The sequence below is a fragment of the Neomonachus schauinslandi genome, chromosome 1 (genome assembly GCF_002201575.2).
Source record: "Neomonachus schauinslandi chromosome 1, ASM220157v2, whole genome shotgun sequence".
NCBI classification, from domain to species: Eukaryota; Metazoa; Chordata; class Mammalia; order Carnivora; family Phocidae; genus Neomonachus; species Neomonachus schauinslandi.
Window position 1 is genome coordinate 207,395,817 of NC_058403.1, and position 25,232 is coordinate 207,421,048.

Below are 25,232 nucleotides of genomic sequence, written 5' to 3' on the forward strand. Positions count from 1 at the left end.
CCCACAGGATTCCATGTGTGCTGAAGCCATGGCCATGCTCCAGAAATCTCCCAGCCAAGGGGTGTGGGGTGCTCCTAGCCGTGCTAGCAGCTGTGGGGCCTGACGGACTGGCTGGGGTGCTGGCTTGAAATCCTGGTTCTGAGGCCCACGTAAAGCTATCCACACCCTACTCCCGGATGATCTAACAGCCTCATTTGAGACCTGCTGCTGCCAGGGATTAGGAGCTGGGGCTCTGGAACTAGACAAGTTAAAAAATCCAGTCCTGGGGCAACTGGGAGGCTCAGTCAGTTAAGCGTCTGCCTTCGGCGCAGGTAATGATCTTAGGGTCCTGGGATCGAGTCCCCACATTGGGCTCCTGGCTCAGTGGGGAGTCTCCTTCTCCCTCTGCCTCTGCCCTTCCCCCTGCTCCTACTCTGCCTCTCAAATAAATAAATAAACCTTAAAAAAAAAAAAAAGGCATTTCACTCTACCCCCTGTATCTAACCTCAGACTAGACTTCACCTCTGTTGGCCTGTTTATCTGTAAAATGGACTCACGACACCTACCACGCTGCTTAGACCAACACTCAACGCACACTCCAGAAATAAAGGACCCATCAGCATCATTTTCCATCTTCCAGAGAATAAGGCAACTTGTAAGGGAGCCCCTTACCCCCCAGTGTCACAGAACACATGAGTGAGATTGGCCCTCAGGGGCTGGAGCGCTCAGCCTCAGTGCTGGGAGGTGAAGACCGAGCAAACAACCCAGGGGCCTATGTGCGGTACCTACTGTACTGTGTGCCCCAACCCCCCGTTATCTGCCACCACACCAGGCTCAGCTCACCTTGTGCACATTGATGGAGGGGAACAGGTTCTGGAACATGGTGGCCATGAGCTTCACGTGCATGCCATGGGGCCCGAAACTGTTGAGCACCAGGAGGGGCGGGTGGGCAAACTGCTGCTCGTGCATGCGGTGTCGGCGCAAGGAGGAGACGACATCACGCACTAACGTGTACTGCAGGACAGGGTGACGAGTGTGTGCTACATGTGGTTGGCACCACCCTCAACCCATCCTCCACCCCACATGGCCCTCCTACCACCTCCAATCCTTACCTTGTTGATCCGGAAGGTCAAGGTGGGGCCTCCTGGGAGGCGCATCAGCTTCTACAGAAAAAAGGATTGGTGAGAGTCGAGGCGGGCAACCAGCTAGGGAGGAGGGAGTGAGAACCTCTGCTCCATCTCTTCAGAGCGTTTACTTTGAAGCCAGAATCATGGCAACTCAGAGGCGTATGGGTTCATCATGAGAGTTGGCGGAGCAGAGGGCAGAGAGGAGAGAGGAGAGGAGGGCTGTGGGTATTAACTCACAAAGTATATGTTGGTCTCGGTTTTACTCAAGATCAGGAAGTGTGTGACCCCAAGGGGCCCAGCCACTGCCACACAATCCTTCAGAGTGTTTTTCTTTCGTATCTGAGAATTGCAAAAACAAAATGGAAAGATCATAAATATCTCTTCTTGAGCAAAGACTATAACCTAAGCTGTTATGCCCTTTTTTGCATTTAATTTTCCCGAGAAAGAGAAGAGAAGGGAGTGGAAGGCGCCTGACCTCTAGAACTAATCAGACTTGAATTTGTCCCTTGTTTACTGTGCATCGCCCAATTTGCGAAAGAGCCACTGGGCCCTGCGACGTTAACTTTCTCCCTTCAGGCCTCTGAGAGAGGCCACGTTTCCACCCTAGCTTTGCTAACCCGAGTCCCTTAACCACCAGCCTTAGGCATCCAGCCAAGCCCCCAGCTGACTGCGTTCATCCGCGAGCCCTCGCTGCTGCTCCACAAATCCCTGAGAGGCAGGGACATGCTCCCCATAAAGGTCCCTTTCTCCAGCCGAGCCACGCGCGGGTCCGCGGTTGAAGCCACCTCCGCAGCCGCGAAGACGGGGCCCATGGCTAATGCAGGCGGGCTGGGTGGTGCAGACCTGCAGGCGGGTGGCGGTCAGGGGCTCCATGACCCGACGCAGGTCCAGGCTGAGCTGCCGGACGCCGCGACCCGCGCGACCCCGCGCGAACACGAACGAGTGCGGCTGCGCGGCGTAGGCCTCGAGGTTGCGGAGCTGCGCCTGGGCGCGCGCACGCTTCTGGTGCCGGGACTGCGGGGGCGAAAGGCGAGCGGTCAACGCCACGGCCGCCGTGGGGACCCCACGAGCCCCGCCCGCCCCCTCCCCCCGGGCCGCCGTGCCTCACCCGCCCAGACTGCCCCATGCCGCCGATTGCTCCAGCAGGACCCTTCTGCCTGTGCTTCCGTCGCCGCGCCGCTTACTTCCGGCGCCGGCGAGGTGACCACGTGAGGCGGCACGCGCGGTGACGTCACCAGATGGGCATGCGCACCAGGTAGCGGCAGGCAGGAATCCACGGAGGGGTTGCTATGGAGATACCTGGTGCTTGTTTCTACGGAAACCGGGCGGGACTAGCGCCTCAGGCAGGCAGCTCGGGCTTCGGACAAATGAACCGTGGGTTCGAATCCTACCTCGGCCCGTTTACCCCAGCTGAGCGAATTTGAGAGCCACTTTATCCACCCCAAGGCTCCCACAAGTATCCTAAAGTGAGGATGGTAATCATTTCTCTGACCCGCGAATTAAAAAAGATGATGTATGCACAATGCTTGGCACACCAGCACCAGGCACTTGGGGAACAACCAGAGAAATGGGTAGAGCGTGGCAGTTAGGTATGTGGGCCCCCAGGTCCTGAGGGCCAGCTGTCTTCCCTGGAGGTCCTGTCTGCGGCTGAGAGATGGAAAGTCCACATCACCTTCTGGAAACTTAGGGCAAGGCGGGCGCTTTGTGAATAACTCACCTCCTCCCGGTTTCCGCTCAAAGCCCCAGTCTTGGCCTCAGGCCTCTGGCTTCTTCCCCAGAACCTTGGGATGGGGGAAAGGGACGCCCCCAACGTCTCTTTCCCTGTCCCATTGGTTTCCTTCCCCCATATGCTTCCCCTCCCTCAGCTGTCTCCCCTCCCCCATTTGCTTCCCCTGTCCTGGTTCTCCTCCCCAATTCTTTCCCCTCTTCCCCCCTCTGTCTTTCCCTCCCCATCCCTGTCTTCTTCCTATCTGTTTCCCTCTGCCCCAGCTTTGTCTGTGCCATCAATTGTCTCTCGCCTTCAAGTTTTGATCTCTCCTGTCTCTCTGTCTATCCCCATTTCTCTCTTCTCATCCCTTTTCCTGACTCCCCCTGTCTCTGTCCATCTCCCTCATGACTCTCCCCTCCTCTGTGTCTTGGACTCTCTCCCCCTTCTGTCAGTCCCTCTCTATGACTTATGAGGTTTCTTCTCTGCTGCCAATGGAGGAAGCTGGAGGGGGCTGTGGGTGGGGGGCCAAGGGGCCCAGTGTCGGGGGGGGGACCAAGCCCAGGCCTGGGGCCCAGCCTGGCAGCCTCTCTGAGATCTGGGACGACCATTTCCTCTTTCAGCCCGGGAGTCCACTCGGGTTACGGTAGGAACTGGGCGAAGGAGACTGCTCCCTGAGAGTGTGTCTGCAGGTCGGTGAGGCCTTTGTGCAGGTGGGAGACCCTAGTCCAGGCTCTGGGGGCCTCTGCGTGAGTCTCTTTGTACCTCTGAGAAATGACTGCATGGTTACTTCCGCCTGTTTTTGTCCCTGCATGATCTGGCCTGAGGATGTGACGCTGTGTGTTGGAGACCAATGGGAACATGTGCACTGTGGTGGGCAGGTGGGCGGGTGCCAGGGGCTCACTGTACACCCAGTTAGCACCTCTGTGCTTGCCAGTGGGAGACCCCGTGTGCCTGGGTGTGTATGTGTCTGACACGCAGAACAGATGTACTCCACCTACAGGGTATTTTCCTTTAAGTCTCGGTCGTGTGTGTGTGTGTAGCCATATTTTGAACACACAGTTGCTGCGGGAATCTGTGCTGTTTCCAGTTGTGTCTTTATATGTGCCGCTGCCAGGCAAATCCGCAGACACACACACAGACTAGTCTCCCGGGGCCTGCAGCCTCCCACGCTCTGTGCTCCGCTGTGGGGGGAACGTCCCGAGCTTGACCTGTGTTATCAGGCTCTGGTGGCCTGGGCAGGGGGATCTGGCAATTCTGGCTCAGTTCTCATGCGGGAAATGCTAAATATTTACAGTTGGAGCTCCTGGACTCAGCACACAGCTCTAGTCCCAGGCTCTGGGGGGACAGGAGTGGTTACCAAGCCTCCTCCCTCCTGCTCCCCCACCAGCCTCTCCCCATACTCACTCAGAGGCTTCTGCTGGACCTTCGGCTCCTCCTGGGACTTCTTGTGCCTGCTTCGCGCCTTGCCAGACTCAGGGTCTTGGTCCTGAGAGGTGAGAGGGCAGGAGGGCAGGAGGGCAGGGGAGGCTGATTTTGTCTGTTTGGAGACCTGGGCTTCCCCAGGTTGAGATCCTGGAAGGCAGGGGATGTTGCACATATACAATCTGCCTCCAAGGGGTGTGGTCCATCCCTGTTGTGGGGGGCCTGGTGTCTTCAAGGAGGGGGCAAGGAGAGCTCCTGCTTGGTGTGCGAGTATGAGAGTGCTCATGCCTTTCTCCAGCTCAGACTCCTCTGGGGTTCCCACCTCATTCAGGGTAAAACCCAGGTCCTCTTGAGGCCCATGAAGCCCTGCCCATTTTGTCCCGTTTCCTCCTCGCCCTCACCTCCTTCTGCTCTCCTCCTTGCTCACTCTGTTCCAGTCTTACAGGCCTCCCTGGTGTTCCTTGGGCACATCAAGCAAGGTCCTAGCTCAGGGTCTTCGCATTTGCTGTTCCCTCTGCCTGGAATGCTCTTACCCTTCTCTCTTTGTTCAGGTCTTTGCTCAAGTGTCATCTTCTTAGTAAGTCCTGACCCGTCTGTGTAAAATGGCCCCTCATCCCAGGACTCCCACCCCCTTCCTTACTTGAGTGTTCTCCTAAACACTTATCACCCTCTGAGCTACCCACCATCTGCTTTCCCCACCTGAATGTTGGCCCCATGAGGGCAGGGATTTTTTTTGTCTGTGTTGGTCATGGCTGTGTCCCCATTGCCTGGAACAGCTCTCGGCACACAACAGGCACTAAAGGAGTGCTTGCTGAATGTGTGAACAAGGCAATGTGCGTGACAAGGAAGACCCCAGGGCACCCCTGTGTGGCCACCCAGGATGTCTGGCTTTGGACATAGTGGAACTTGGGGCATATGGGGGTGATGTGTGGACACGTGAGACATGTTCTGAGTGTGGGCAAGTGCATGTGAGAGGCATGTATGTCTTTGCCTGAGAGGCTGCAGGTGGGCGAACCCCAAGAATGAAGGCAATGGGGGCCAGGGGTAGGTGGCCTCAGTACATGCCCTCAAGTGAAGATACTTGTAGGAGCTCACCTATGTGAGCTGAGAACACTTGGGAGGGTGCAGCCGACCTGGGGCATGTAGGTGTTGAGGGGTGTGTCAGTGGCATCAGGCACTGAACAAAACCCAGACTCAGCCTCTGAGAGCTGATGTTTCGGTGGAGGAATTCAGATAATAAACAATGGCAAACAAATGAGGCAATTTCAGAGTGACAGATGCTAAAATGAAAAAGTTGGGACTGTGATAGGGAGTGTCCAGGAGGAGCAACACTAAATGGGGTTGTCAGGGAGGGCTTCTGAAGAGGGGACATGTGAGCTAAGACCTGAATAAAGAGAGAGGGGGAACCATGTTAAAATTCTGGGAAGAATGTTCTAGGGTGCGGAAACAGCAAGTGCAAAGGCCCTGAGGCAGGACTGTCCCTGGTGTGTTTGAGAAGCAGCAAGGAGGTCAGTGTGCCTGGGACAGAGTGAGTGAGTGAGCGGTGAGTGGGAGGGAGAAGAGGGCAGGGAGGGGACGGGAAGAGGGTGCAGGGCTTATGGGGCACAGGAAGACTTGGGGTTTTGCTGAGTGAGCTGGGGGCCATGAGGGGTTCTAGGAAAGGGAGAGACATGGCTTGACTCTGGCAGCTGTGGGATAAACAGACCAGAGGTTGATGACAGACAACTGGAGGCCTGGGGGGCAGCTGCTGTAAGGAAATACAGATGGTGTCTTGAGCTGGGATCATGTTGGGAGGATGATGACTGTGGGGGATGTGGAGAAATTCAGGGTCTAAACAGAAGGGCTGACAGGCCTGGCTAGTAGGTTGGATCTGCTGTGAAAAAAGAGAGACAGGGATGATTCTGGGGTTTTGGTCTGAGGACGTGGGAGATGGGGTGTCTGCTATTAGACTGGGTTAGTGAGACTTACCTCTCACCCCACCTCACTTCTTCCCACCCATTCTCCCTCTGCTTCTGCTCCAGCCTCCCAGAAGTACCTTTACTACACCAGGAACCGTCTAGCCTCAGGGCCTTTGCATTTGCTGTTCCCCCTGGCAGGGATGCTCTTCATCCTCAGACATCCTCATGACTTCCTCCCTCACCTTCTTCAGGTGTTTGTTCAAATGTCACCTCCTCCAGGACGTCTTCCCACCTTTCAAATTGCGGGGACCTAGGTCCCCACATCTCTCCGCTGTTTTACTGCTATCTCAGCACCGTCTAATACACTCTATTAACCCCTATAGTTTATTTACTTTTATTTTGCCCATCAGGGCAGGAATTTTTGTGTTTTGTTCCCTACTGTATTCCCTAGAACTGAGGCTGGCACACAGCAAGCACTCAGTGAACGTTTGTTGAATGAATGCACGACATGCTGTCCCGCAAGGGCGCCTGGGACTCAATGGACAGGCCAGGGTGGGATCCCATTTGGGCACTTCCAGATTGGGGGGCGGGGGGGTTCGGGGGGGAGACGAGCCTGTGTGGACCTGGAGCAACGCAGGTTCGGCCCAGCCTGAGAGCTGGGGGCCCAGGCTAGGCTTCCGGGGCTCCCCTCCTTCCCGTTCGTCCCCTGCCTGCAGGTCGGCCATGTCGGCGCCTCCGCTGCGCACGCTGCAGCTGCTGCTCCTGCTGGGTGCCACGTGGGCGCGGGCGGGGGGCCCGCGCTGCACCTACACCTTCGTGCTGCCCCAGCAGAAGTTCACCGGCGCCGTGTGCTGGAGCGGGCCGTCTGCCGCGCGCCCGGCCGCGGAGGCCGTGAACGCCAGCGAGGTGGCGGCGCTGCGCATGCGCGTGGGCCGCCACGAGGAGCTGCTGCGCGAACTTCAGCGGCTGGCGGCGGCCGACGGCGCGGTGGCGGGAGAGGTGCGCGCGCTGCGCAAAGAGAGCCGCGGCCTGAGCGCGCGCCTGGGCCAGTTGCGCTCGCAGCTGCAGCACGAGGCGGGGCCGGGGGCGGGGCCAGTCCCGGGGGCGGAGCCCGCTGCGCTGCTGGCGCTGCTTGGGGAGCGCGTGCTCAACGTGTCAGCGGAGGCGCAGCGCGCCGCCGCCCGCTTCCACCAGCTGGATGTCAAGTTCCGGGAGCTGGCGCAGCTGGTCACCCAGCAGAGTGGCCTCATCGCCCGCCTGGAGCGCCTGTGCCCGGGGGGCACGGGCGGGCAGCAGCAGGTAACCTCTAAGCTCGCCGGGAATCGTAGTCACTTCCTGTGTGCAGCATTTGTAAGACGGGGCTCCTGCGACCCCACGCGCGGCCTCTGATCCGCAGTTTTGGAAACCGAAAAGCTCCAAAACCCAGATTCCTACCTCTCCTCCCACAGCTCATTTGGGTCAGAACGCGACTGGTGGCTACCTAAAATCTTCACTTATCCGCTTAATATAAATATTCGCAGAGCCTGTAATCAAGCATATTATTATGTGAAGACCAAAGAGCCATGTTATGGAGGTGTTATGCGATATAAATATCTGCCCTGTGTTACTCTTTCTAACTGCTGCCATATTATCCTTAGTTCTGGAACATGGCTGGCCCTAATTTTGAATAAGATTGTTGCTCTGTGACAACCCACACCTTACAGGGCTGTTGGGAAGATTCTAATACTCCTTGTTGGAGGTACTCTCATTATCCCTACTTTACAGAAAAGGAGTGTCAGAGGCACAGATCAGTTCAGCTGTGAACACCGGAGTGGGAATTTAGGCCCAGTTCTGCTCTTGACAGCTAGAGTTAGGCTTTGGGGAGTATCAGTTCTAGGGCTGGGACATGCCCCTGCCTGATCTCCCACCCATCTGGGTGTTGGGAAGAGTTGGGGGCCCAGCGTCTTTTCAGCTGAAGGCTAGTGCAATCACATCTGAGTCTCTTGGTCACCCCAGATCCTGCCACCACCCCTGGTGCCTGTGGTTCCTGTCAGTCTGGTGGGTGGCATTAATAACACCAGCAGGAGGCTAGATCCAGCTCCAGAGCCCCAGAGAGACCAGACCCTGAGACAGCAGGGGCCCTTGGCCTCTCCCATGCCTGTGGGGCACCCTGCTGTCCCCACCAAGCCAACAGGTAAGATGAGGGCAGGGCTGTTGAGGGTGTGAGGAGCTAGGGGATTCCCAGGGCAGTGTGGGTAGAGGGAAATAGGAGCCAGGATTTTAATGGCAGATTTCTCTCATGGTAAGGAGACGGGGGGGAAATGATGCTTTTATCCTGGTGATGGAACAAGGAGCTATGGCTCTCATTCTGATAAAGACCAGAATTCTTACTGGGGTATGAAAACGGGAAAGGAGGTACTTTTCCTTTGATGAGGGGACAGGGAATTTAGGACTGCTTATTGGTGAGCATTTAAGCTAGTTCAGAGTATCACATTCAGGATTTCTATTCTGGTGAGATTGTAGAGCCCAGATTTAAGTACCCCAGGCTCCATATTTGCTGTAGTGAGAAAAGAATGAACTAGAATCTTAACTCAGGGAAGGAAATGGATATTGGGGCTCTTATTTTGGTCAGGGAATGGGAGAGGCAGGACTGCTATTCTGGTGAGGGGATGAGATGAGAATCAGGACTCTTCTCCCAGTAAGGGGTTGGTTGGTCCAGGCTGTGCCTTCCCCCTATCTCTGTACCCACAGGTCCGTGGCAGGATTGTGCAGAGGCCCACCAGGCAGGCCATAGGCAGAGCGGCGTGTATGAGCTGCGACTGGGCCGGCACGTAAGGTCAGTGTGGTGTGAGCAACAGCTGGAGGGTGGAGGCTGGACTGTGATCCAAAGGCGGCAAGATGGCTCTGTCAACTTCTTCACTACCTGGCAGCACTACAAGGTGGGCGTGGATGGATAGGGGCAAGGCTGGGCAGAGGGTGGGGGACCTGCTTCTGACCTTCTGACTTCCCTGTCCTGCCAGGTGGGCTTCGGGCAGCCTGATGGGGAATACTGGCTGGGCCTGGAACCTGTGCATCAGCTGACCAGCCGTGGGGACCACGAGTTACTGGTGCTCCTGGAGGACTGGGGAGGGCGTGGGGCACGTGCCCGTTATGATAGTTTCTCCTTGGAGCCTGAGAGTGACCACTATCGCCTTCGGCTTGGCCAGTACCATGGAGATGCTGGAGACTCTCTTTCCTGGCACAATGACAAGCCTTTCAGTACCGTGGATAGGGACCGAGACTCCTATTCTGGTAAGGAGAGCTCTTTTTCTGGTGGGGAGTGGGGATGGGAGGTGGGACTCCTAGGGAGGGATGGAAAAGAATGAAAAGGAGTGGGGTGAAACTTCCCTCTGGTGAGGATCAGGGTAAGCAAGAGAAGAGAGGAGAGGACTTTTATTCTGGTGAGGGGATGGAGAGCCTAGATTCCTTCTTTTTTTTTTTTTTTTTAAAATTTTTTTTTTTTTTTTTTTGACAGAGAGAGAGAAACAGCTAGAGAGGGAACACAAGCAGGAGGAGTGGGAGAGGGAGAAGCAGGCTTCCTGCCGAGCAGGGAGCCCGATGTGGGACTCGATCCCAGGACCCTGGGATCATGACCTGAGCCGAAGGCAGACGCTTAACGACTGAGCCACCCAGGCGTCCCTAGATTCCTTCTTTGATGAGGCAAATTCCTTCCTAATAAGAGAAGATTCCTGGGGCACCTGGATGGCTCAGTTGGTTAAGCAACTGCCTTCGGCTCGGGTCATGATCCTGGAGTCTCTGGATCGAGTCCCGCATCGGGCTCCCTGCTCGGCAGGGAGTCTGCTTCTCCCTCTGACCCTCCCCCCTCTCATGTGCTTTCTCTCTCTCAAATAAAATCTTTAAAAAAAAAAAAGAGTCAAGATTCCTGTTCTGGTAAAAGGTAGGGTGTGAGAACGAGGAGTCTTATTCTAGAAAGGAAGTAGGTAACATTCCCCTCCCCCCCATAAAGGTAGAGCTCCTGGTTTTCAGAAAGGGTGGAAAAGGTGTAACTTGTACTTTGGTAGGGCGATAGGGGAGGAATTAAAGCTATTACTCTAAAAAAGAAAATGGGGCCAGGGTTCTTACTCTGGGGAGGAGAGGATCGAGGTTATATTCAGTAAGAGTGAGAAGGGCCAGGGGATGCCTGACAAAAGCCTTGCACTAGTGAGGCAGTGGTAGAGGCTTTTATTTTGGTGACAGGATATGGGTTTTCTCGCCCCTCAGGTAACTGTGCCTTGTACCAGCGGGGAGGCTGGTGGTACCACGCCTGTGCCCACTCGAACCTCAACGGCGTGTGGCACCGCGGTGGCCATTACCGCAGCCGCTACCAAGACGGCGTCTACTGGGCCGAGTTTCGTGGCGGGGCTTACTCTCTCAAGAAGGCCGCCATGCTGATCCGGCCCCTGAAGCTGTGACCATCCGTCTGTCTGTCCCCCAGGTCCCAGGGGACATTTGTCAGCAGGAGCCCAAGTTGTCCTGGCCACACTTGCTTTGTGACTTAGCGGGGGCCACATCCCACAGTCTGTCCTGTTGTCCCCCTGAAAACGGGACCCAGGAGTCCCCCTGCTGGCATCTCAGACCCAAATGGCTCCAGAAGGGTGTTTAGATCGCAGTTTGAGCTCATATTTTATAACAACACAAAATCTCCACAGAGTGTGTCTGGCTTGCATCTGCCCCTGTCAGGGGTCACTCCCTGTGCCCACCCTCCTCCTCCTCTTCCTCTTCCTCCAGTTCCTCCTTTAGGTCCTCCAGGATGAGGTTGTCCAGGTCTTCCAGGAGGCCCCCCTGGCTCAGGCAGGTGGCCACAGTGGAGCCACTGCTGATGTGGGGGTTGCTGGGGTGCAGGACTTTGGGCAGGTGGTTCTGCTTTCGGCTCTTGGGGTGTGCGCAGGACGTCCCAGGCATGTGGGGCTCTGGGGAGGGAGAGGTTCTGAGGCCACGGAGCTTGAGGCCACCTAAGACTCTGGGGGCAAAAGGGCTGCAGCCACGGGGTGTTCTGGAGAGGGGAGGGGCCTGGGCCAGAACTACAGGAAACTCAGAGATGAAAAGTCACAGGTGTTGAAGCCATGACAGACCCAGGGACATGGGCATCGCCTGAGACTATAGGACATACACCAGGAACCGAGAGGAGACCACGGGGCAGAGGCCGAGGCCATGGAACGTTGGGGTGAAACCACCGAGCCTCAGGGGCAAGACCACAGAATGTGGCTGATGGATATTAGGTGGATATTAGGAGGGGCAGGGTCTTGGGTGGCCTGGTGTTGGTGGCCACGGAGACTGGGGGCGGCCATGGAAGATGCGAAAGGAGGGGCTGATGCCATGGGATGAGCTAAGTGGCTCTGGGGACCGAGGCCTTAGGAGGCACGTGGGAGAAGCAGGCAGGGACCTTGGTACGTAAGGCCCCAGAGGCGGATGTCCCAGGAGTCAAGGTCAAGTAGACTGCCCCGAGTTGAGGGGAGGTCATGGGGGACATGCCAGGCCCTCACCTCGCCGGTTGTAGCAATCGGCAGCCGAGCAGGAGTGGGTGTGGGTGCTGCGGCGGTCGGTGTCCCGGTCCCAGCGTGGAGGGAGGATCCGTGTTGGATACACAGGGAAGCCGCACCCGTAGCAGGGGGATGAGGACCCCATCTGTGCCCAGCCCCTGGGGGGCGGGCAGGGCCGTGAGGGTCCAAAGGTAAGGCCTGGGCCAGGGTGGGGCCAGGGCAGGACAGGGCTGGGGTGGGGTGGGGCAGGGCAGAGGGTGGGGTGGGGGTCAGCACCCTCACCGGAAGTTGTGCCGACACCTCGGGCAGTGGAACTCAGCCACACCCCACATCTTGTCACATGGCACTGGCTCATAGCGCTTTCGGCATCTCCTGCACCGGGACACCTGGGTGTGTAGAGTGGGGAGCAGGCTCCCTGTCAGAGGGGCGCCCCAGGAGCTCGAACAGTGGCCGCAGTGGGAATAGGTACCCCACGGAAATTGGCAAACACTACAAATCTGGGGTTCTCCCGCCACCTCCCTGCACTAGCTGGGCTACTAAGCATTTACCAGAAGCACACCACTGATTAGGGGGTTCCAAATCCAGACCTGGGATTGTGGGTTTGGGGTCAGGTTTGATTTCTGGGGCAGCTGTCAAACTGTGGAGTCAGAGGTCGGGCTCTGGGGATAAGGGTGGAGCTGGAGGGGCAGATGGATGGGGTCCCAGATGGAGACTGAGCTCTGAGACTGCAGGTCAGGGGCTGGGCTCTCGGGGGTCGATATTCTTAGGTCAGAGGTGCGGACACTGAAGTGGGGGGGTCAGGTTATCACCTCCTTCCTCTGGGGTACGCGCCGCCACCAGACATGGTCACAGGAGGAACAGGCAAACTGCCGATCCACGGCGGGAATGAGGTCTTCCTGGGCGCGTTGGAACATGCGGAGGTTGGCTTCTGTCAGTGGCAGGAGGGAGGTCGCCACATCCTGCACGATGGGGACAAGAGGGTGTCACGCCTCCTCTGCGAACATAAACACATCAGCCCTCTTCCCTCTACATATATGTCTCCTTTCCTCATCCATGGATGCCCTCCACTCTCCCCCATGGATGTCCTCCTCACTCCACCTGCCCCTATCCCATACCTTGGACTCACCTGGATGTCCTGGTCCTGCTTCATATCCTCTGGTGGGTCCTGGGTGGAGACATCAGGGGCAGAAACTGGGGATGCCGCTCAGACCTCTTTTTACCATTATTTGCTGGGGTGGGGCTCCTGGACGGGGAGGCAGGGTCCTGGCCCCATATGAGTAGGGAGTCCCTAACTCAGGAGCAGCTTATAGAGGGCAAGGTGCATGGCCCAAGTTATCCTCACAGTCGTCTTGAGGGGGGGCACACCTATTATCCCCACTGCTCAGATAAACTGAGGCTCTGAGCAGGAAGAGGGGTTGCCTGAGATCACCCTGAGTGAGCATGGCCGAAAAGGCCTGGACCCCATGCTTCCCTTCCTGCTGGTAAATGCCACACACTTGGTGGCATTGTGACGGGTCGCCTCTTTGAGTCCATGCTGCTTTAGGCTAAGTGCTTGGGCTCTGGATTCAGATAGATGCAGGTTCCAATCCAAACCACTCCCCCTGCATCCCGAATGAGGAGGATCTCAGAGCGGCGCCACGGTTGAAATCCCAGTTGCCACCTGCTTTCTCTATGAACCTGGCAGGTGACTTCGTCACTCTCCATCTCAGTTCCCTTGTCTGTAAAATGGACATGATAAATAACAGGACCTGTCTCAATGGATCAGTATGGGGATGAAATTCAAGGAAACCCTACTGCAGGGGGAGTGCTCACTTTCCTGTTATTATTTTTTTCTTTATTTTAAGTAGGCTCCACACTCGATGTGGGGCTTGAACTCATGACCCTGAGAAAGAGTCGCATGCTCCCCTCCAACTAAGCCAGCTAGGCGCCCCTCCCATTATATTTATCATACCCTTTACATGTGTAAACGTAAAGAATACAATACATACCTTATATTCTTTAACAACTATAGGGGGGGTGCTTTCAGGCAGGTGAAATCCATAGTGCGCTGGCCACCAAAGTCATTTAAGGGGTAAAGTAGCCATGTCGTACCTGTGCCTCAAAGCCTTTCATTCATTCATTCATCACATGGGCTCCCTGCCCCTCTCTCCTCCCCCATTTCCTGTTTATCCTAGCCTGTTTGCGTGTTCCTTTGCTCACTCTGTTCCCTCTTCCAGGAAGAACCTTCTCAACCCTCTCCTTCCCCCACCCCCCACTTCCCTGAATTACTTCCCTTCAGCCTTAAAGAGCTGGCACCACCCCTTCCAGGAAGGCTTCCCTGACCTCCCGGGGTCCTCTATAAGGACACTAATCCTGATTTGTTTCACTGCCTAGTTTCAAGTCTCTCTCTCCCACTTAATATCACCCACAAGTAACGAGCAGTGCCTACAGTTTGCAGTCTCCCTGGTCGGATACATGACTGAAAGGTGAGTAAGTCAATGTGGATCATGAAGTGGGGACTGGTGGTGCACAGAAGGGGCTCATCATGGATCCGCCAGGCCCCTTTTGTCCCCTCTCCCCAGCTACCCCATCCTTTGACGGGGGGGGGGGGGGGGGGCAGTTTACCTGGGCATCCAGGTCATTACTCAGTTCCTGTCCATCTTGCTGCTTTACCCCTGGTGGCAAGAGTAAGTGTAAGTAAAAGGTCCTTGAAGGATCTTGTGGGAGTTTCAGGGTTCCCCAGAGCCCCTACATAGACCCTCCTCAGGAGATGATCTCAGCGTCTCTTCCTACCCTTAACGCAGACCACACCTCCTCTGCGCGCTCCCGGTTCCCAACCCCTACCCGGGCCGGGACCCCAGCCGGCTCACCGTACACGATGGAGCGCCCCACTCCCGTGTGGTCGCTGCCAAATTTCCTCATCAGAGTCCCCGCCTTCTTGGAGGATACCTTCCCATGAAACTTCTCCCGGAGGCGCCGGACGCTTTTCTCCAGCTTGGGTGGGCAAAGGGGGGTTCCGATCGAGTAAGGAGGGGAGCGATTGCCCCTCCTCCATCTCCAGGCATCCTTCTCCCATCCTGAACTTGACCCTTGTTTTTGGCCTCCTCCTCCACCCCCATCCCTCTACGGCATTTCCTGGAAAAAGCCAAAGTCCCCACAGGGTATTGGGGGAGGGAGCGGACTGGGGCGAGCGTCCCAAGCTAAGGGAGGAGGCCGGCCAGGTAACCCCTGGCCTCTGACCCTTGACCCTGCAGTCCCCGCTTTTCCTCGAGGAGGCCGTATCTCAGTCTGGGGGATGTGGCGGTCATTCTCCTTCCGGGGGGGGCGGTCGAGTGCCAGCCAGGGGGAAGGTCTGGGCTTCGGATGGAGTCCCCAGAAACTGCGAAGCCCCTCCGCGCCCCCGGCCCCTCCCCGGCGCCTCTCGCGAGCCCCCCCGCCCAGCCGTAGCCATCTCCTACCTCCACACCTTCTTGAGACATGGTGGCGGCGGCGCAGGTTCCCGCGAGGGTCCGCACTGCGCGCTCGGAGCCGCCTTACCTGGGCGCGCCCGCGGGTCCAGCAGCCGCGCAGGGCAGGGGGCGGGGCCTCCGGGCGGCCCCGCCCTTCCTTCCCGGCCCCCTCTTTCGCTTTCGATTGCCGGGGGTGACGGGTGGACGGGGCGCTCTGGCTCCGCCCGGGCTCCGCCTCTTGCTCTTGCGCCCCAGACCGGGGCGGGCGCCAGGGGTCTGCACCCTGCTGCGGAGCGCGCGGACCTCGGGCGGTGGAGGCGGCGCGGCCTCTGCAGTCGGTCACATGTCCCCACGCTGCGCGGGGTCCGCGTCTTCACGTCCCTCGTGGGGGCGGGGCCGCATTGGAAGGCCGCCGCGAATCTCCGTGTCCCTCTCAGCTCGCGCTCCCCCACTTCATCGCTCTCCCTCCTCCGCTCCCTCAGGAATCGGGCACAAATTAGGACCTGGGCCCCCTGCTCGCTCTGAGTCTCTGACGCGGCTGCGTCTCCTTTCCCAACCTCAGTTTACTCCTCTGCAAAATGGGGATGCTACAGTGGCTACATCTTGGTTATGTGTGTCTGCCAGGATTCGAGACCTGGGTTAGAGCGCGTACTAGCACCTGGCATATGGAAGGCTAACTAGTCACTGGGCCAACCTACTGCGTGCCACAGCCAAAGGAGCAGGTAGTTGGGCGAAGGGGAAGATGCTTGTTAAAAATAGAAGTTACTGGTCCCTAGCAGTCTGGCAGCAGCATGTAGTCTAGGGGTTCCTGGGAATCTGCACTGTAAATCGGAAGGTTGAGAATCCTCTTGGCTAGCACAATTTTTTATTTTTTTCTAAAGTAGGCTCCACACCCAAGGTGGGGCTTGAACTGGTGACCCTGAGATCCACAGTCACATGCTCCACCCACTGAGCCAGCCAGGGGGCCCTATTACGTAAAGATATTCTTTAACAAACACACTAAAAAATGGAGATTTAAAAATATAGGTGTTCTAATGTTTTCTACTTGACCTCCAGAACTTTGTGGGTCTGTGCACCCCGTCTGGAGCCTATTAGTGAATATAAACAGTTCACAGTTCTTTGTGACTGAATGTGGAATTTCAAGCAGGGAGGGGTGCATGTAGGTGGCATAGAGTACCTGGGATTTTATCCTGAAGGAAGTGGGGAGGTGTGGAGGGGCTCTCTTGTTATACATATGTACAGTATATATAATATATGGTATATAATTACTACTTACCCAGTGGAGAGGGAGGGGTGGGTGGCCAGCAGACAGGAAACAGGTGGGAGACCCATCCACCTCCAACATGAACAAGATCTTCTAAATTTTTTTTGAGAGAGAGAGAGAGAGCGAGGGGTGGGGGGGGGGGGGGGCTAGTGGTGAGCAGAGGGAGAGGGAGAGAGAGAATCTTAAGCAAGTTCCCCACCCAGCATGAGCCCGACGCAGGGCTCGATCTCACAATCCCGAGATCATGTCCTGAGAGGAAACCAAGAGTTGGACGCTTAACTGACTGAGCCACCCAGGCGCCCCCAGATCTGCTAGATTCTCATAATAATGGCCATCATATCGAGCTCTTACTCTGCACCAGGCACCGTTCCAGTCACGGAGCATCAAACTGTCTCGTATAGTTTTTGTGCATCAGGAATTTAGAAATGGTTTTGCTGGACTTTCTGGCTCAGGGTTTCTCATAAATATTGTAGTCAAGATGTTGGCCAGGGCTGCAGTCACCTGAATGTTTGACTGGGGCTGGAGGGTCCATTCGACATGGCTGGCTGGCAGGTGCTGGTTGTCGGTGGGACGGCCCAATTCCTCCCTCCTTGGGCTGCTTGAGTATACCCCCAACTTGGCAGCTGGCCTCCCCAGGGCAGGGGATCCAACAAGAGAAGAAAAGCCAGGTGGGAGTTGCATCTTCTATGACCTAGTGTTGGAAGCCTCACGGCATCACTTCTACTGCCACCTTTTGTATGTTAAAATCGAGTCACTAGATCCGGCTAGTGTTCTGGAGAGGGGAAGCAAGACCCCTCCTTCTGCTGCCTGCCATTCTCCCATCTCCTGCTGGAGCCTCGCATTGGCTGCAACAGAAGGCAGGGAGAGCAAGGGAGCCAGCCATGCTGTTAGCCTCTCAGGGCAGTTGATCCGGAAGGACAAACAGAAGATATAACCAGAGTATTGAATTTTGGCAATTGTGGATGGACAGAGAAACAAACATTTCCAGCGATCACATGGGGGCGCTGCCTACCCACCAGCAGTTTTCTGAGCTCTGTGGCCATCTTGGCTTGTTTGTTTGGTGGTAGGAGCATTACTGCATTTATCTTCTGTCTTTATAGAAAGGTGTGGATAGGGAGAAAATGGATGTGCTGATAACAGTGATAAGAAGTAGCCCCTGGGCATCGGCGTGGTTCAGTCAGTTAAGCGTCCCACTCTTGACTTGGGCTCAGTTCCTGATCTCAGGGTCCTGAGATCGAGCCCCAAGGCGGGCTCTGCACCCAGAGGGAAGTCTACTTGATATTCTCTCTCTTCTTCTCCCTCTGCCCCTCCCCTCAGTCTCTCTCTTTCTCTCTCTCAAATAAATAAATAAATCTTAAAAAGAAAAAAGAAGTGTAGCCTCTGACATGTTGGTATAATTGAGTCAAAGACTGAGCCCTTACTGATCCATCCATTTGATGTAGTTTTGGAATGTTGGTAAGGTTTGGTGGGGTGAGGTCTGGAGCCGATGGCCAAGAAAGAATTCATGAGACATCTTTGGTGCAAAATGGTGGTTTTATTAAACATAGGGACGGGACCTGTGGGCAGAAAGAGCGGCACTGGGGTCATGAGGAGTGGCCCATTGCATACTTTCAAGTTGGGAGGGGGTAGGGATATAGCGTAAGTGTCTAGGCACTTTTGGAAGCAAGGTTTCCAGGACCTTGAGGGGGCTAGCTTCTTGTTGGGAAAAGGTCATTTATTACCGTCTAATAAAACTTTAGTCATGAGACCCTTCAGATGTATATCAGTGGGCCATATACTTGGGGGATGACTGCCAGCATGTATCTTGGGGGGGGGGTTTAGAGATAAATGTAGCTTCCAAAAGACTTTTTATATTTTAAAGTAGGCTTACAGGATAGGGGGGTGGGGGGCCGGGCTAGGATTGCCTTTTGCCCTTAGCAAAGTGTCAACATCGAAGCAGTTGAGTTCCTAGAGGAATGTCACTTTGCCTGTTTCAAGGACTTGTTAATGGGTTGTAGGTAGTAAGGAAATTTAATTATTTTTCTTCTGCCTTTGTTTCCCACATTGTATTAATGATATATACCAAAAAAGAGTCATTGAGGGGTCCATGACCTGACCTGGGCAGGTTGGTCAGGGAGGACTTCCTGGAGGAGGTGCCCCTTGAGCTGAAATCCTAACACTGTGAAACACTGTGCCAAGTGTTTGAAACTATGTATTTCATATAATCTTCATAGCACTTCCACGAAGGGGATGAGATTATTACAAATGGGAAAACAGGTTCAGGAACTTACTCTAGGTCTCTTTGAAGGGTGAATAATAGTTTCCTAGTTGAAGAGGCACAGACTGTGCACATGAGGTGGGAAGCAGTTCGGTCCATTACAGGAAGCTAAAGGCCACTGGGGTTGGGGGCAAGTGGAGGGAAGGGAAGCTCATGTCAAAAGAAACAAATCTTTCAGCTGGATCCTTTGAGGCTTAAGCTGGGTGACCAGTTTAATTATGGAGGCAATGGACACAATTGGAGCATGTGTGTGCTTTTCATAATCTAGTCAATTTCCCCTCAATTTAACCAAATGAAGAAACTTGGGAGTGCCCAGAGTTGGAGGTATGGGGAAACAGGAAATCTCCAAATTGTTAGCAAGGGCATCTCTTGGTAGAACCTTTGGGGAGGGCAACTTGGCAAAACCTACTAAGGCAATATGCATGCTGTTTTAACCATTTCTTTCATGTTCTGTGTTCTGTTGCTTTGACATCTTGGTGGGACGGCCCCTCCCTGGGCACACACACCAACCATTTGTGTGTGTTTCTGCATGCGATCTCCACACTACCTTTACTTTCTGCATTGCATATTTCTCTAACAATTGAATTTTTTGTTGCAACAAGCACCCATCACTTTTGTAAGCAGGACCAAACAATACACAATAAGATAAATCCAATTACTTTAAAAAATAACATGTATGAAATCCTGGAAATACGTCTTGGACAATGACATCTAAGAGATGAAAAGTAGTTTGGGATTTCATACTTGGCGTAGTACTTAGTAAATGGGATGTTCTTTACAGCACAGAAATCTATTGTTTGAGTTTTGCGAAATGAGCTTCAAACACATTTCCAGGAATGCATTATGTGCAAAGGTTGGGTAACATGTTTGGGTCTCTGCTCAAATAAATTCAGTAAGTGGAAAAATTACAGTGGCTAAAATACCTGGAGTGTATCCAGGGCTCGCTGGGTGCCTGGCTCTCTGTGCGGTGTCCTCAGGGCTATGGGTCATTCATTCATTCCTCCACCTTCTGGCTTCTGTGCCACTGTCTCTTTTTCAGATGATGAATCTGAGTTTCAGAGTGATTAAGCGAAGTATGCAGGATACCCAGCTTATAAGCAACATAGTCAGGACTTGAATGTGGGCCTGCTGATCACAACACTTCTTCAAGCTAGAATGGAGGACAGGAAGTATACAGGTCAAGGGAGTACACTTCGGAACCCTTCTGGGTTTGAGTCAATTGCTAACTCTTTTTTTTTTTTTGAAAGATTTTATTTATTTATTTGACACAGAGAGACACAGCGAGAGAGGGAACACAAGCAGGGGGAGTGGGAGAGGGAGAAGCAGGCTTCCAGCCAGGCAGGGAACCTGATGCGGGGCTCGATCCCAGGACCCTGAGATCATGACCTGAGTGGAAACCAGAGGCTTAACCCACTGAGCCACCCAGGCACCCCTCACTGCTTTGTTTGTTTGTTTCTTTCTTTCTAGATTTTATTTATTTATTTGTCAGAGAGAGAAAGAGAGTACAACCAGGGGGAGCGGCAGACAGAGGGAGAAGCAGGCTCCCCACCCAGCAGGGAGCCCGATGTGGAGCTCCATCCCAGGACCCTGGGATCATGACCTGAGCTGAAGAGAGACGCTTAACCAAATGAGCCACCCAGGCGTCCCCACTGGTTTCTTTTTGCCTTGTTAATGTACTACTAGAAAATATAAAATTTCATATGCAGTTTGTCTTATAATTTTATGGGATTTGCTGACTTAGAGGATACAAAGCAAATAGTAACCTTCCAAGGAGCATGTAGCTATTTTTATGATTATATCACCTTGGTTTATGTTGCTTTTCCTAACATGTGGCCCTGTGGGAAGACAGTCTTCTGTTCCAGTCCTGGGCACGGTGGCCCTGTCTGTGTTCTGGCAGCAGGTATATGCTGTTAATCATTGACCCCATGTTCCGGAAAACTCACAGGCAAAGTATTGGGAAAGTGCATATGAGTTGCGTGCACCAGATCCTGAGCTCTGGGCCATCCCAGGTGACCTCATCTCTTTATGTTTTGCATTCTGAAATTTCGAAAACAGTGGATGGCTCTCTGCCCCAGAACAGGACACTGCCCTTTCTTTTTCTGATTACAAAAGTATAGTGTGCTTGTACTAAAAAAAAAAAAAAAAACAAAAAAAAAAAAAAAAAGCTAAACATTAAGAAATGTTTGATTTAGAAAGAGGAAGTCTGTCTACACAAGAAAACAAAACCTTAAGTTACGGTTTTGTCTGTGACCACTGGCGTATCCACAAACGTGGGGGAAAGGGGACAGGGGACATGCAAGCAAACTGTGGATAGTTCTGGTTCCTGGGGAGGGGAAGCGGGTGGGGGCTTGAGATGGGGGGCATCACGTTTTGTTTTCTATATGTCTGCTTTTTTGGGGAATCTGTTTGCTAGGCCGTCTTCATGTATCATTCAAAATAATAATAATACTCAAAGGGACAGCAACTCCTCATTGCCCTTGTGCCTGGGATAACCCCCATTAAATATGATGGGTATTTTTTTCAGATCTTTGTCCTTTGCTTATTCTATTCTATTCTATTCTATTCTATTATTTACTTTTTAAGTAGGCTCTGCGCCCAGCATGGAGCCCAATGCAGAGCTTCAACTCACAACCGGAGATCAACCCAGGTGCCCTTTGAGATCTTTGTCCTTTGAACTACCTCTTTTTTTTTTTTAAAGATATTTATTTATTTATTTATTTGAGAGAGAGTGAGAGCGAGAGCGAGAGAGAGAGCATGGACACAGCTGGGGTGAGGGGCAGAGAGAGACGCGGACTCCCCACTGAACAGGGAGCCCTACCCGGGACTTGATCCTAGGACCCCGGGATCACGACCTGAGCTGAAGGCAGACACCCAACCAACTGAGCCACCCAGGCGCCCTAAAATCTTTTTTTTTTAAAAGATTTTATTTATTTGACAGCGAGAGACACAGTGAGAGAGGAAATACAAGCAGGGGGAGTGGGAGAGGGAGAAGCAGACTCCCCGCTGAGCAAGGAGCCCAAAGTGGAGCTTGATCCCAGGACCTTGGGAACATGACCTGAGCCCAAGGCAGATGCTTAACTGACTGAGCCACCCAGGCATCCCGAGAACTACTTATTTTTCTATCTGACTTCACGATGCTGACATTCAAAGAAAAACAGGAACTTAAAGTACATGTCCAGATTTCTGACCAAACAGGGTTTGGGATCAAAAGAGGGACTTTGTTACTAGGGACTCCAGGAAGTTATGCACACTTCAGTGCCTCTGTCCTGTCACTTACAAAATGGGAAGAAAAGAGTCCCCATCTCAAAGAGTTGCTGGGAGAAGAAAAGGCATTGATGGGTGTGCAATGCTTAGACCAGAGCCTGCCCGCAACAGGTGTTCAGTATTTGTTTTGACTCTTGTTACATGATGCAGTCTCAGACCAGAGTCCAAGAACTCTCTCGTCCACTTACCCATGGGGGACCCTGAACCCATGGCTGAACCTACTGAAGCCCTTTGTTTGTTCATCCAAGAAATGGGAACATAGCATTTGTGCCTATTGTAGGGTTAAAAGAGAGAATGAGACACACCAGAGATACCCACTCTGCCTTCAAAGGGTCTCTAGGGGCTTCAAGAAACAACCGTAATGTTCCATATGTACATCCAGGCCGGCGGAGGCGGGAACGTCTGGCTGGTGTTCCAGAAGGAGGTGGTATGGGGGATGCAAGAAGCTACAGGCATGGAATTGGGTGGGAGAAGGAGGAAGCGCTGAATTAGGAGTTCTCAAACTTCCCGGAGCAGCAGAGCCTCGCTTGTTAAAAGGCAACTTTCCAGGGCCCACTCCGGATCTATTGGAGATGCTCCCGCACTTCATGGGGTCTTGTCTATTCAACAGATGCTGACTGCCAGGTTTTGCTCTGGTGGTGAGGAAACTCGACAAAAATCTCTGCCCTGAAGGAGCCGTAGGCTTGTATCTTTTGCCCCTTGGGGGAGTTTTCAGCCATTACTTCTTCAAACATTTTTTTCCGCACTACAGTTCTTTCTCCTCTTTTTCTGAGACTCTGATGATGGGAATATTGGACCTTTTCATATTACCCCACAGCTCTGTTGTTGAGATTGGATAATTTCTCTTGCTCTCACCTCAAGTTCATTGCCTCTTTCCTTTTCGATCTCCATTGTGTTACTTAGCCCATCCAGTGAATTATCAATTTTGGTTATTGTATTTTTCAGTTCCAAAACTTCCATGTGGTTCTTTTTTTTTTTTTTTTAAGATTTTATTTAGTTATTTGAGAGAGTGTGTGAAAGAGAGCATGAGCAGGAGGTGGGGGGCAGAGGGAGAGGGAGAAGCAGAGCTGAGCAGGAAGCCTGACACTGGGCTCAGATCCCGGAACCCCAGGATCTCGACCTGAGCCGAAGGTAGGTGCTTAACTGACTGAGCCACCCAGGTGCCCCATGTATGGTTCTTTTTCTAAACAACTCTATTTCTCTACTGAGGCTTTCTCTGTTTCCATTAGTTCAAGAGTGTTTGCTCTTACTTCTTGGGCATAGTTATAATACCCGCTTTAAAGTATTTGATAATTCTGGGGCACCTGGTTAGCTCAGTTGGTTGGGAGTCTGCCTTTGGCTTGGGTCATGATCTTGGGATCCTGGGATTGAGCCCCGCATCGGGCTCTCCACTCAGTGTGGAGTCTGCTTCTCCCTCCCACTCTACCTCTATGCTCTCTCTCTCAAATAAATAAATAAATAATAAAATCTTTAAATAAAAGTATTTGATAATTCTAACACTCGCATTATGTTAGGGTTCGTGTATGATGATTTTCTTTTTCTTTGTCAGTGGTTGGGAATGTCCTACTTCATATGTTGACTAATTTTGGGTTGTATTCTTGAAAATTTGAATATTCTATACAACACAATGTTAAATTACGATATGCTGGGTTTTGTTTATTTTTTATTTTTTATTATTTTATTTTATTTTTAAAAAGGTTTTTCTTGGGGCGCCTGGGTGGCTCAGTCGTTAAGCATCTCCTTTGGCTCAGGTCATTGTCCCAGGGTCCTGGGATCTAGCCCTGCATCAGACTCCCTGCTCTGTGGGAAGCCTGCTTCTTCCTCTCCCACTCACCCTGCTTGTGTTCCCCCTCCTGCTGTGTCTCTCTCTGTCAAATAAATAAAATCTTTAAAAAAAAAGTTTTTCTTTATTTATTTGAGAGAGAGAATGAGTGAGAGCATGAGCTAGGGGAGGGGCAGAGAAGCGGACTCCCTGCGGAGCAGGGAGCCCCATAGAGGGCTCGATCCCAGGACCCTGAGATCATGACCTGAGCTGAAGGCAGCCTTGCTCAACTGACTGAACCACCCAGGCACCCTGGATTTTGTTCGAATCCTGTGGAGAATCTTGCTGTTTTGTTTTGGCAGGCAGCCAGGCAATTAACTCAGGTTCAGGTTGCAAGTCGCAACCCACTTTCTCCAGGATATGATTCCAATATCAGTTCAGTTTTCCAAGATGTTGCAGTGCTATTTGGATCTATCCTGGGTGTACCACCCACTCTCTATGACCCATAGATCCTCCTTTCCTGCTCTTCAGACCAGTTTTTTTTTTTTTAAGAGTTCTTTTTGTCTTCACCTAGTGAGTAGTTCTGAGTTTTGGGCTGCCTTTAAGTCTAGGCTGGGAAATACCAGAGGAAAAATAATGACAAAGTCATTGCTGGTTTGGTGACAAGTTGAGTTACGGTTCCCTTCCTCAACCAGATTGCTACCATTTACTTAAAAAAAAAAGAAGAAGAAGACGACTTGGGGCCCCTGGGTGGCTCAGTTGGTTAAGCGCCTGACTCTTGATTTTGCCTCAGGTCATGATCTCAGGGTTGTGAGATGGAGCCTCATGTCTGGCTCCACGCTAGGCAGGAGTCTGCTTGAGATTCTCTCTCTCCCTCACCCTCTGCCCCTCCCCACTTCTCTAAAATAAATAAATAAATCCTAATTTAAAAATAGATTTCATTTTTTTTAAGGATTTTTATTTATTTATTTTGAGAGAGAGACAGCATGAGCAGAGGGGAGGAGCAGAGAGAGAAGCAGGCTCCCCGCTGAGCAAGAAGCCCGATGCAGGACTCGATCCCAGGACCCTGGGATCATAACCTGAGACAAAGGCAGACATTTAACCAGATGAGCCACCCAGGAGCCCAGATTTCATTTTTTTTTAGAGCATTTATAGGTTTACAGAAAAACTGGGCCTCTTAGAGGCTTCCCATATCCCCTGCCCCTACTCCACTTTCTCCTATTATCAACATCTTGCATTTTTATGGTACATTTGTTATAACTGATGAACCAATATGGATGCATTATTATTAAGTAAATTAAGTATTTTTTTTAAAGATTTTATTTATTTATTTGACAGAGAGAGACACAGCAAGAAAGGGAACACAAGCAGGGGGAGTGGGAGAGGGAGAAGCAGGCTTCCCGCGGAGCAGGGAGCCCGATGCGGGGCTCGATCCCAGGACCCTGGGATCATGACCTGAGCCGAAGGCAGACGCTCAACGACTGAGCCACCCAGGTGCCCCGAAATTTAAGGGTTTTTTTATTAAATGTTTAGGGGATGAAGAAATTGAAAATGTAGCCACTAGTTGTTGTTTTTTTTTTAAGATTTTATTTATTTTTTTCGACAAGAGAGACACAGCAAGAGAG

General features: G+C 52.9%; 3 protein-coding genes and 1 non-coding gene across 6 annotated transcripts in view; 1 reads left to right on the top strand and 3 right to left on the bottom strand.

Annotated features, from left to right (window-relative positions):
- Positions 1 to 2,297, bottom strand: part of LOC110594029 (suppressor of SWI4 1 homolog) — a 7,414-nt gene extending 5,117 nt beyond the window's left edge. Inside the window, exons 1-5 of the mRNA XM_044918062.1 lie at positions 2,215 to 2,297; positions 1,950 to 2,120; positions 1,344 to 1,445; positions 1,092 to 1,142; positions 817 to 993 (exon numbers count right to left, since the gene is read on the bottom strand). Coding sequence (XP_044773997.1) covers positions 817 to 993; positions 1,092 to 1,142; positions 1,344 to 1,445; positions 1,950 to 2,120; positions 2,215 to 2,232 — 519 coding nt within the window. The 5' untranslated portion in view covers positions 2,233 to 2,297. The remainder of the gene's footprint in view (positions 1 to 816; positions 994 to 1,091; positions 1,143 to 1,343; positions 1,446 to 1,949; positions 2,121 to 2,214) is intronic.
- Positions 1,206 to 1,292, bottom strand: LOC123323222. The gene has a single exon (XR_006539289.1). It is a non-coding gene; the product is annotated as a small nucleolar RNA SNORD105 (small nucleolar RNA).
- Positions 2,298 to 4,121: 1,824 nt separating the features above from the next.
- Positions 4,122 to 10,799, top strand: ANGPTL6 (angiopoietin like 6). Its single transcript, XM_021705227.2, has 6 exons — positions 4,122 to 4,307; positions 6,851 to 7,433; positions 8,130 to 8,307; positions 8,865 to 9,052; positions 9,134 to 9,404; positions 10,374 to 10,799. The coding sequence occupies exons 2-6, from the start codon at positions 6,858 to 6,860 to the stop codon at positions 10,562 to 10,564; spliced, it is 1,404 nt and encodes a 467-aa protein (XP_021560902.1). The 5' UTR covers positions 4,122 to 4,307; positions 6,851 to 6,857; the 3' UTR covers positions 10,565 to 10,799.
- SHFL (shiftless antiviral inhibitor of ribosomal frameshifting) lies at positions 10,565 to 15,241 on the bottom strand. Of its 3 annotated transcripts, XM_021705229.2 has the most exons (9): positions 15,070 to 15,241; positions 14,482 to 14,605; positions 14,237 to 14,286; positions 12,759 to 12,797; positions 12,442 to 12,591; positions 11,915 to 12,018; positions 11,636 to 11,790; positions 10,875 to 11,062; positions 10,565 to 10,793 (listed from the first exon to the last, which is right to left on the bottom strand). In XM_021705229.2, the coding sequence occupies exons 1-9, from the start codon at positions 15,088 to 15,090 to the stop codon at positions 10,770 to 10,772; spliced, it is 855 nt and encodes a 284-aa protein (XP_021560904.1). In that variant the 5' UTR covers positions 15,091 to 15,241; the 3' UTR covers positions 10,565 to 10,769. The 3 variants fall into 3 exon arrangements, with proteins under 3 accessions (XP_021560904.1, XP_044774009.1, XP_021560903.1); XM_044918074.1 differs by having other exon boundaries at positions 10,565 to 11,062; positions 11,636 to 11,682; XM_021705228.2 differs by having other exon boundaries at positions 10,565 to 11,062.
- Between the last annotated feature and the right edge of the window lie 9,991 nt (positions 15,242 to 25,232).